We start from the raw sequence: 12104 nt of genomic DNA on the forward strand, positions 1-12104 counted from the left end.
CCATTACATCTACTACTGTGGGCAGGAATCCCTCAGAAGAAATGGAGTAGCCATCATGGTCAACAAAAGAGTCCGAAATGCAGTACTTGGATGCAATCTCAAAAAAGACAGAATGATCTCTGTTCGTTTCCAAGGCAAACATTCAATATCACAGTTATCCAAGTCTTTGCCCCAACCAGTAATGCTGAAGAAACTGAAGTTGAACGGTTTTATGAAGACCTACAAGATCTTTTAGAACTAACACCCAAAAAAGATGTCCTTTTCATTATAGGGGACTGGAATGCAAAAGTAGGAAGTCAAGAAACACCTGGAGTAACAGGCAAATTTGGCCTTGGAATGTGGAAGGAAGCAGGGCAAAACTAATAGAGTTTTGCCAAGAAAATGCACTGGTCATAGCAAACACCCTCTTCCAACAACACAAGAGAAGACTCTACACATGGACATCACCAGATGGTCAACACCGAAATCAGACTGATTATATTCTTTGCAGCCAAAGATGAAGAAGCTCTATACAGTCAACAAAAACAAGACTGGAAGCTGACTGTGTCTCAGATCATGAACTCCTTATTGTCAAATTCAGACTTAAATTGAAGAAAGCAGGGAAAACCGCTAGACCATTCAGGTATGACCTAAATCAAACCCCTTATAATTATACAGTGGAAGAGAGAAATAGATTTAATGGTCTAGATCTGATAGATAGAGTGCCTGATGAACTATGGAATGAGGTTCATGACACTGTACAGGAGACAGGGATCAAGACCATCCCCATGGAAAAGAAATGCAAAAAAGCAAAATGGCTGTCTGGGGAGGCCTTACAAATGGCTGTGAAAAGAAGAGAAGCAAAAAGCAAAGGAGAAAAGGAAAGATATAAGCATCTGAATGCAGAGTTCCAAAGAATAGCAAGGAGAGATAAGCCTTCTTCAGTGATCAATGCAAAGAAATAGAGGAAAACAACAGAATGGGAAAGACTAGAGATATCTTCAAGGAAATTAGAGATACCAAGGGAACATTTCATGCAAAGATGGGCTCGATAAAGGACAGAAATGGTATGGTCCTAACAGAAGCAGAAGATATTAAGAAGAGGTGGCAAGAATACACGGAAGAACTGTACAAAAAAGATCTTCATGACCCAGATAATCATGATGATGTGATCACTAATCTAGAGCCAGACATCTTGGAATGTGAAGTCAAGTGGGCCTTAGAAAGCATCACTACGAACAAAGCTAGTGGAGGTGATGGAATTCCAGTTGAGCTGTTTCAAATCCTGAAAGATGATGCTGTGAAAGTGCTGCACTCAATATGCCAGCTAATTTGGAAAACTCAGCAGTGGCCACAGGACTGGAAAAGGTCAGTTTTCATTCCAATCCCCAAGAAAGGCAATGCCAAAGAATGCTCAAACTACCGCACAATTGCACTCATCTCACATGCTAGTAAAGTAATGCTCAAAATTCTCCAAGCCAGGCTTCAGCAATACGTGAACCGTGAACTCCCTGATGTTCAAGCTGGTTTTAGAAAAGGCAGAGGAACCAGAGATCAAATTGCCAACATCCGCTGGATCACGGAAAAAGCAAGAGAGTTCCTGAGAAACATCAATTTCTGCTTTATTGACTATGCCAAAGCCTTTGACTGTGTGGATCACAATAAACTCTGGAAAATTGTGAAAGAGATGGGAATACCAGACCACCTAACCTGCCTCTTGAGGAATCTGTATGCAGGTCAGGAAGCAACAGTTAGAACTGGACATGGAACAACAGACTGGTTCCAAATAGGAAAAGGAGTATGTCAAGGCTTTATATTGTCAGCCTGCTTATTTACTTCTATGCAGAGTACATCATGAGAAACGCTGGACTGGAAGAAACACAAGCTGGAATCAAGATTGCCAGGAGAAATATCAATAACCTCAGATATGCAGATGACACCACCCTTATGGCAGAAAGTGAAGAGGAGCTAAAGAGCCTCTTGATGAAAGTGAAAGAGGAGAGTAAAAAAGTTGGCTTAAAGCTCAACATTCAGCAAACTAAGATCATGGCATCTGGTCCCATCACTTCATGGCAAATAGATGGGGAAACAGTGGAAACAGTGTCAGACTTTGTTTTTGTGGGCTCCAAAATCACTGCAGATGGTGACTGCAGCCATGAAATTAAAAGATGCTTACTCCTTGGAAGAAAAGTTATGACCGACCTAGATAGTATATTCAAAAGCAGAGACATTACTTTGCCGACTAAGGTCCGTCTAGTCAAGGCTATGGTTTTTCCTGTGGTCATGTATGGATGTGAGAGTTGGACTGTGAAGAAGGCTGAGTGCTGAAGAATTGATGCTTTTGAACTGTGGTGTTGGAGAAGACTCTTGATGGTCCCTTGGACTGCAAGGAGATCCAACCAGTCCATTCTGAAGGAGATCAACCCTGGGATTTCTTTGGAAGGAATGATGCTAAAGCTGAAGCTCCAGTACTTTGGCCACCTCATGCGAAGAGTTGACTCATTGGAAAAGACTCTGATGCTGGGAGGGATTGGGTGCAGGAGGAGAAGGGGACGACCCAGGATGAGATGGCTGGATGGCATCTTGGACTCGATTGACGCGAGTCTGATTGAACTCCAGGAGATGGTGATGGACAGGGAGGCCTGGCGTGCTGTGATTCATGGGGTCGCAGAGTCGGACACGACTGAGCAACTGAACTGAACTGAACTGAGGAATCAAGAATTCTATAGGGTAAAAAAAAGAAAGAAGGAGACAGTAAATGAAAGTGGTTTATATGCTTTTTCCTGTAATAAGATCTCATTTCACTGGGTCTTCAATGAAAATCTTTCTCTATTCTGTTATGAGGGGAATGTTGGCATCTGTATTTTTACTTGGTACAGTCTCCAGCTGTTTGTTTACTTTTCTGACTTGGGTCCTTGTAGAAGTTATCTCTGTTGTAAAGTTAACAAGTAACCTCACACTGGAAACTATTTCTGCAGTGTTTCTTGAATGGTGCCTCCACCACAGCAATGACCATGAGTGGCCAGGATTGTTAGATACTATTCCACTGACACTTCTGGGATTTGCTTGAAATCTACAGGCTCTGAGTCTCTTATGTAGTATGTGGCTCTCCAGAAAGTGAAGTTTGGGTGGGGTGGGTGAGGGGGGTTGCTAGGCAAGATCAGTGCATGAAAACCGCCAGGGAAGGGTGATTCTTCTGTGTATTCAGATCCCATCATCATGAATGAAAGTGAATGAGTCAGTGAGATAGTCAGCTGTATCACAGATATTTGTCAGTTGCTTTCTGTGTGCCAGGAAAAAGGTATAGAGTGATCAAAAAGACAGATATAGATCTAGGGAGGCTCTAATCTAATGTTAAAGACCAGTAGGAAATAAGTCCTTGGGTCGACATTAACAATCTAAGAAACCCAGAGGTTAGTTATTTCTATATATGCAGCAAGGACCAGTGATTCTTCTCACTCACCCTAAAGAAGTCACTTGCCCCAAAGCATGTATTTTACTGAAAATGATAAGAGATTATTTTTTTCCCTCACAGGAAAACACTGTTTGCCTCCAAATCTCCCTACTTGTTATCTCTCTCCAAGATTCTGATAGCCACACAGTCACCACATGTATCCTCTTTCTTTTGACTCTTCTCTAAACGTCTTTAGCTCCAGTCCTCCATTTTCAAATCTTTCCTTGAGTCTTCTCTCTCCTTTCCTTGGTAGAAAAAATTAATTCTGTCTCATAGCTGCAGTTAAAAACTGATTTAGCAAGAAGCGCACCCACCAGTTATCAGGAACTTTTCTCATTAGAAGGCAGGGGATATTGTTTTCTCAATTTATTTTTTTAATTGAAGGATAATTACAGTATTGTCTTGGTTTCTGTCATACATTAACATGGATCAGTTATAGGTATACATATGTCCACTCCCTCTTGAACCTCCCTGCCCCATCCCACCCCATCCCACCCCATCCCACACCCCTCTAGGTTGTCACAGAGCCCGGGTTTGAGTTCCCCGAGTCGTACAGCAAACTCCCATTAGCTATCTATTTTACATATGTTAGTATATATGTTTCCATGCTACTCTTTCTGTTAGCCCCACGCTTTCCTTCCTACCCACCCTGCCATGTCTGTAAGTCTGTACTCTATGTCTGCATCTCCATTGCTGACCTGCAAATAGGTTCACCAGTACTATCTTTCTAGATTCCATATATATGCATTAATATACAATATTTGGTTTTCTCTTTCTGACTTACTCTGTATGATGCATTCTAGGTTGATCCACATCATTTGCACTGACTCAAATGGATTCCTTTTTATGGCTGAATAATATTTTATTATATATATGTACCACAACTTCTTTATCCATTCATCTGTTGATGGACATCTAGGTTGCTTCCATGTCCTAGTTATTGTAAATAGTGCTGCAGTGAACATTGGGATGCATGTATCTTTTCAGTTTCGGTTTTCTCAGAGTGTATGCCAAGTAGTAGGATGGTTGGGTCATATGGTAGATTTAGTCACAGTTTTTTAAGGAATCTCCATTGTATTTTCTATAGTTGAAGGCAAGGAATATGTATGTAATAATTTTTATTTCTTCACCTATCTATAGGTCTCCACCACTGCAGTGTCTTCCTCACCCCTACCCACTGCAGTGTTCTCACCTCTTTGCAAAGACTTTTCTATTGGTTTGAAAGTCCCCAACTGACATTTCACATGTTCTTACAAAGTGCTGTCAATCCTCAGGTGATATTCTCCATCTTTTTGTTTTTTTCTGTTTAGCCCCTTGTGGTTTTTCCATCTGTTGTGAATAGGCCTGATGCTGACACAGTCACCTGAAGTGATCTTGGCTCTTGACTCCAAGAGTTTCAGCCAGGTGCTCTCCTTGTAGACATAGCTGCCAATATCATAGCCCTGCTGATATTCTTGAGCCCTAAAAGTGCAAGATCAGAGCCACAGAGTATGGTACCCTTAGGATATAGAATGTCCTTCCCAGGGGGCTCAGTGGTAAAGAATCCACCTGCCAATGCAGGAGATGCTGGTTCTATCCCTGGCTTGGGAAGATCCCCTGGAGGAGGAAATGGAAACCCACTCCAGTATTCTTGCCTAGAAAATTCCACAAAAATCCCATGGAATCTGGTGGGCTACAGTCCATGGGTTTGCAAAGTGTTGGACGTGACTTTAGCAACTGAGCACACAGAATATAGAATATAGTCATAGAACATGTGCTGAATGACATTGTGCTTGGTATGCAAGGAGGAATAATGCTTTCCTATTCTTTTTGCTGTCACAGGAGTCCTATGAATACTGAAAGAGTTTTTCATGGTGTTTTGAGAAATAATTTTGTTTTAGAGCATGGTAATCATGATATATAACAGAACTGGTCATTAAGAATGGACTCAAGATACAGCCGGAACAATCAGACTGGGTATTTGTTAGCAGATGACACAACTATATTGGTGCACCCTAGGTTAAAATTAGCTCTGTTTTGGAAAACTATAACATGAATTCATGAAGGCTGTGGGTAGGAAGAGGAAGAGTCCTCTCTTAACTATAGAAGCCATGCTTCTTCTGTCCCCTAAATTTAAGAAATGTTTTCTCTCCATTTCCTAGTACTCAGATATTGCTGGAGACATTATAGTTCACAGGAATGTGAGTATGGGTTCTGGCATTAGATGGACTGAGGATCAAATTCCTGTTCTGCCACAAAGGAGATCATAGATCCTGGGCAGTTAACCTCTATATACTGTAATTTTCTTATCTTCAAAATGGGAATAAAATGTGTAATTATGGGAGTGCTGTAGATATTAAAAGAGGAAATTAATTTTTAAGGATTACAAATGTTATGCATTATTATTGTATCATGTTCTTATGCCTAACTCATTCTTTAAAATAACTTTGGTTTCATCCTGACTGTAGGCAAACTCATGCAGTAAATACAGTAGATGTGGTCAGCCACGTAGTAGTTAGATACTAAGTAATTAATCAGTTCATTCACTCATTTCTTTAATTTTTTCATTCCTTCAACTAAAAGAGATGGTAAGCACTGGAGAATAAATGATGGCAATGAGGAGATGACTTTATGAGCTCACAGCTAGAGGGGATAAAGACCAAAAAAGAAATAATTAGAAAGCAGTGTGAGAAGTGCCATGGAAACGAGAAGAGAAGGTTATTGAAATACATTGGAGAAAGCCAATGATTATGCCTGGAGAAATTAAAGTGTCACAAAAGAAGTAGTAAAGACTTGTCCTTAGGACAGATTTAGGACCATCAATTCCCCATGTAAGTGATGTTCCCTGTCCCACTGGAAAGTTCCGGATGAGCCTAACATTTCCTGGGACTATTGTAAATATGAGATTGAATCTTAAAGCATATACCTCCCTATTCCAGAGTTCTAGTCATGCAAATAAAAGATATATGACTTTTAAGATTAAGCTTCTTCAGTATTCAATTTAATATAACTATTCTTTAGAACACTTAAAACTTTTTTGAGTGGAAGTGAAAAAATGGGGCTGGGTTTCATGTTACCTCTTAAATTCTAAAGTCTTGTAAATTGCATCATTTCTGAATATGTTCAGCAACAAAAAATAGTATTGCTACCAGTTAGATTAAGTCCCCCAAAACTATGGTCTATGGCATGTCGTTAGGATCTTCTAATGCACCCAGGGTCTGCTCAGCTGAAGTCCCAAAATGCAAGTCCAATTTTGCATGTTCCTGTGTTTTCAAGTTGCTTGAAATTGATTCTAAACTTTTTTTTTTTTTTCTGGATTGACATCAGTGCTTCCAGTGTTATGGTTTTTTTGTTTGTTTGCTTATTTTTCTGGAAAATAAATCACTCTTACTATTTCTCTGTCTCTTCCTTTAAATTTTTTTTTTTTACTTTTCTTAGTTGTCTACTTTCCCTTCAGGAAGTTGTACATTCCTTCTTTTCATTTGTTCAGATTGTAAAAATTTAAGTGAACAAACACATGTAGATACACTCAGACAGACATACACACACATGGAAGAGCAAATTTTTAACAATTCTGGCTGATACAAAACATAGAAGCACTTTAATAGACACCTCACTACTCCTTTGTGTATCTTCTGCCGATATTTGACTGTATTTAGTTCTTAATGAAGCACTTATAGGTGTTGGTTTTAGACTCTTTTCCTTCCAGGGATAATTTTGAAGCCCATAATGTTGGAAAATGTTCTCAGACAAGTTGTGCTCTGCTGGTGCACTTTGTCCCTGTAGGCCCTTAAAAACTCAATTTCATGGGTTACCTATCACTTTGTATGTTTGTTTTTGGGGGGCACAGAAAAGGATTAAACCACCTTAGTAGTATAAAATGGATTTAATCAGTTTTTTTCTTCTAAGTATGATCACTTAACCTGCTTTATAACTGTGAATCAGTGCAGCTGGAGCCCTTTTGGAAATCCTTTGGCTGGTGTGGGGTTAGAAGCATAGGGTTGGAATCAGTTGGCTAGAATTCACATATTGGCACCGTTGTTTGCTGGCTGTGTGACTTGTGACTGATTAGCCTTTCTTTGATTCAGTTTTCCTATTGATAAAAATAGAATCAAAGGTAATATTCATGACTTAGGTTTGTTGGGATAGTTAAATAAGATTGTGTGTAAGGAGTGCTTAGCCTGGCCTGGAATAAAGTAAGTTCTTAGCAAGTGTCATTCTTATTATGGCATATGAGTAACATAGCCAACAAGGAGACAGGGCAATATCAGGAAGAGGCCGCAAAGGCGACTCAAAGACTCTTGCTGTGTTTGGTATTACTTGCTCCTGTATCTGTCAGTTCAGAAATTTGTTATTTTGTGTGGAAAGGACTGATAAATCTTGGCACAGTTTCCCCCCAAGTAAATCACATTATTTCTGAAATTTGTTTTGCACTCTCCTTTAGCTTCTTTCCACACATCAGTCTCTAACCCTTACCACTTTTCATCTACTGCCTTCTGCCTCCATTCCAGGACATGAGAGTCAACATCTGTGGCTTCTGTTTTCACACCATGATTGCAGTTGGGAAACTCCATTCCCCAAAATCCCTCCCAGTTCTTGGTGAAAGCCTCTGCTTATAATTCATGTTTTCCACACAGAGCTAGTAAAGATCTCAGTGCTGTAAAATTAATTCTGTAATTATCACCTGTTCTTTATGTTCAAATGTTTGTTCAAATGTTTACACCGTACATTTAAGAAATCATCTTCTGATACTTTTTATTCGTACTTAATAGAAGCAGAGATTTCTCCCATACAGCTCTATGCTGTCTCATTAACACACCTGATCTGTTTGTTCTCAGATCGTTTTCCTGTGCAGCCATGGGAGAATTTATGTAGAACTTCCGTACCAGCATTAAAGATAGCCATAACAGTACCAAAGAGGTCCTTGTGAAATATATGATTGGGATGTACCACAGGAATTAATAATTCTCAGGCCACTGTCTTAAATGGTAACCACAGTGTTTTTGTAAGGAAGTTGCTCAATTTATGTACACAGAACACACAGGGCTGCATTCTGACTGGGGAGCCAGTTTTATTTAAAATTTATATCTCAGAAAATACTAAAATTATTCTACTTAATATGCATATGCTATATTCTTTTGAGTGACATTGTGAAATGTTTTGCTAATTTGACCCTTCCTGATAATTTCCTGAAATTCTAAGTGAATAAATGCCATCTCTAAAAATGGTTTTAATGTCTTTTTCCCCAGAGTAAAGAATTTTTTAAAAAAAGTAATAATTGTACAGATTCATCATCCACTATAAAAAATAATTTTCTTGGAAACTGTGCCAGTTTTCTTCTTCAGGTTCCCCAATTAAGTAAAACTTTAAAGACATACTTCTAGTTTGCTGGATTTTAGTAGGTCAGCATACACACCAAAAGTGTATTAAGGTGGACTGCTCTATTTATTGATTTTCAGTGAATCTGCTAAAGGCTCAAGGCAGTTGTCTGCGGAAGGGGCGGGAGGGCCATACACGATCGAGGTCATGCGCATCTAGCCAATGTGTAAGACGATCCAGCCGCTTCGCTTCAAGCCATCAGCAATCCTTAGCATAGGGGCACCCTCATGCATTCTTGTCAAGTCATCTTGTGAAAGGCTGCCTGCTTCCAGCTTGGCTTGGATGTGCAACCTTAATAAAACTCACTGAGGTCTGGGAGAAAATAGCAGATCTGCAGCAGATAGGGTAGAGGAAAGGGTCTAGAATATGTACACGCAGCTGACTCAGGCAGGCTCTACGCTGAACGGTTACACCGAGAGGAAACAATAAATCTCAGCTACTATGCAATAAATATCTCAAGTTTTTAACTAAGGAAACTATCATTACGGTGAAATTAAAAAAAAATACGATTTTAGAACAAAGCTAAAAATGGCTAGTTTTCTGTGATTCTTCTACAAAACTTTCTTTGAAAGGGAAAAGTCAAACAAACAAGCAGTTTTACCTGAAATAAAGAACTAGTTTAAAGGTCAGAAGAAAGGAGCGAGTTTTGCGAGAGGCACGGAGAGAGTGCCGGCAGTACAATGACAGTTTTCCTTTCCTTTGCTTTCCTCGCTGCTATTCTGACTCACATAGGGTGCAGCAACCAGCGCCGAAGTCCAGAAAACGGTGGGAGAAGATATTACCGGATTCAACATGGGCAATGTGCCTACACTTTCATTCTTCCAGAACACGACGGTAACTGTCGTGAGAGTACGACAGACCAGTACAACACAAACGCTCTGCAGAGAGATGCTCCACACGTGGAACAGGATTTCTCTTCCCAGAAACTTCAACATCTGGAGCATGTGATGGAAAATTATACTCAGTGGCTGCAAAAAGTAAGTGAACGCTTTCAGTTTCTAATTGCACGGAGCCTTTTCTGTTCTCCCGCTGCAACTAACTTAAGAGTTCCTTAGGGGGCCATTTGTGTGTTTACCTTTTGCTCCAGGGGGGCAGTGTTTGCAAATGCAAGACGGCTCTCTCCCTATGACTTAAAGGAGTGAGCCAAGATTTTGTAGTCTTGTGCCTCTGAAAGTATGGTGGCACCCCATTTGTGTGCCTAACACTGGCACATTTTGTGACATTTTTGGTTTTCTCTTATTTAAAATTCAGCTTGAGTTTTTCTGACTGTCAAAGCCCAACTTAAAAAAAAAAACCAAACATGTATGTCTTGAGTAAGTTGGTGAAAAAATTAAATAATAACAACAGTACTATTAGGATCAAATAAATTTTACACCCTGAAATTTTGTGCAGCTAGGACAGAAAGTCATCACCAGATACTTATTTTTCAACCTCTCGTAAAGTTAATATAAAATGTGGATAAATACAAAGTATGATATTTGATTGAAGAAATTGAATAAGTATGTAAAGGAAACAGTTTCAGCAAGTAGTAGAATAGTAAAGGACTGATTTCTGTCATATATTTCTTCTGTCCTTGAGAAAAAAATCAGGAAAATATATTTGAATGTGAACTCATCAGGAAGAGGTTGTTTGCCCACTGTGAAAAGACATGCACCTGCAAATTTGGGCTGAACACGACATGTAGATTTTGCTATGTCCCTAAAGTGCCTCTTTCCTTGAGACATTATAGTCACACAGTGCAATGTGGGGATCCAGATAAATGTTAATGTTGAGTATGCATTTAATTCCAATTTATAAAAATCAAGCATCATATTTAGTTATTTCTCTATAAACCATTTAAAAGTTTTTGTTGAAAATATGCCAATGAAAAATAACACACTTTCTGCAATTCCTTCCCTCTTTGCTCTGTGTTTAATTGTGTAACAAGTAAGCAGCAGATAACAAGTGTGTTCAAATGTGTCACTGGAATGGTGACAATGTCAGTGTCCCACTTGTGGAAAGCTTCTCCCCCAGGGATCTTTGCTAAAAATTCACTTGATGTGTAGGGTAGGAACACAGGCAGTCTAGTCTTCTTTATGTTAGTCTGTTAACAGAACAAACCCTTTAAGAAGATAAAAGATAGGGAAAGGACAAACGCTCTTTTTTGTTCCTGTGTGGTCACACTCACTTAGAACACCTCCTGCTGAATCATGCCAAGTAATAGTTATTTTACTTTTGTCCACTAGGGACTGAACTAAGATCACTGTTATTTTATTTGACAAGTTAACTAAACCTTAGTAGTTTTATTCCAACCTTGGAATTTTAGTTGATCTTCCTATTGTAGGTTACAGGTGAAAAAAATACATCGATAGGCAAAATAATAGAAAACAAACAATTCTGAAGTCTTTTGATAACATGGCTTAAATTTCAGGCACTAATTAAATGTAGCTTAAATTTCAGGCACTAATTACAGCAGCAGTTTATAATAGGATTTTTTTTTTCCTTTCACAAAACTTATTTCCATCATGAGCAAATGAATTTGGTTGAATAGCTTATTACTATTCTCAATGTACTGTTCATATAGTTTTAAATGAGAATTTAACCATTATAAATTAGTCTGGAGTCATTGAGGAAGGTGGAGAGGGAAATTTAGTTCCAAATTGTCTTCAGTGAGTTATTCTACCAAAAATGTAAGTTTGCTTAAAATATACAATCCAAATGATGATTTAAGCATGAAAATGCATATTTTTATTGTTGTTGTGCAGTTATTTAACAGTAACAGGATAAAGACATGATTCTACTGGGTTTAAATCATGCACATGCTTCATATGTTAATGTTTGAAATACATTTGATTTTTGTTTGTATTATTTTTGGTCAAGATTATGGTGTAGTTTTCAGATTATAGCCAAGCATAACTATGAACATGTTTTTTGGTGAAATTGACCCTTGCTAGCATGAATCAAGCAGAATGTATGCTGACAATGTCTCTGTTAGTTTGAGTCAGAGCAGTTTGGCTTGACAATTGTCCGTTTGAATTTGCATATCTTTTGTCATTGTTAATGCAATTGGTTGGAGGATCAAGAAACCAAATAAATGCATTCAGCAAAGAACTTGCTAAAGGCTCTCATAAGTTTCTCTTAATTAGAAGTTTTCTATACTTCAAGTTCTAAGTTTCATGCAATGTATTTATTTTGATAATTCAAATGGAAATCTTTTTTATTGTAACCATTTGGTATACTTAATGCTGTAATTTGTACTACTTCTATTTTGATTCCAAGTAATTGTATTAGGATCAGAAGTAATGCACTGCAGAAACTGAGGCTATCAGTGTAA

General features: G+C 38.6%; 1 protein-coding gene across 1 annotated transcript in view; it reads left to right on the forward strand.

Annotated features, from left to right (window-relative positions):
• The first annotated feature begins 9471 nt into the window (after nt 1–9471).
• The window catches only part of ANGPT1 (angiopoietin 1), a 298845-nt gene continuing 296212 nt past the window's right edge, over nt 9472–12104 (forward strand). The window contains exon 1 of the mRNA XM_052651746.1: nt 9472–9768. Coding sequence (XP_052507706.1) covers nt 9472–9768 — 297 coding nt within the window. The remainder of the gene's footprint in view (nt 9769–12104) is intronic.

Source organism: Budorcas taxicolor, chromosome 14 (assembly GCF_023091745.1).
Source record: "Budorcas taxicolor isolate Tak-1 chromosome 14, Takin1.1, whole genome shotgun sequence".
Classification (NCBI taxonomy): Eukaryota; Metazoa; Chordata; class Mammalia; order Artiodactyla; family Bovidae; genus Budorcas; species Budorcas taxicolor.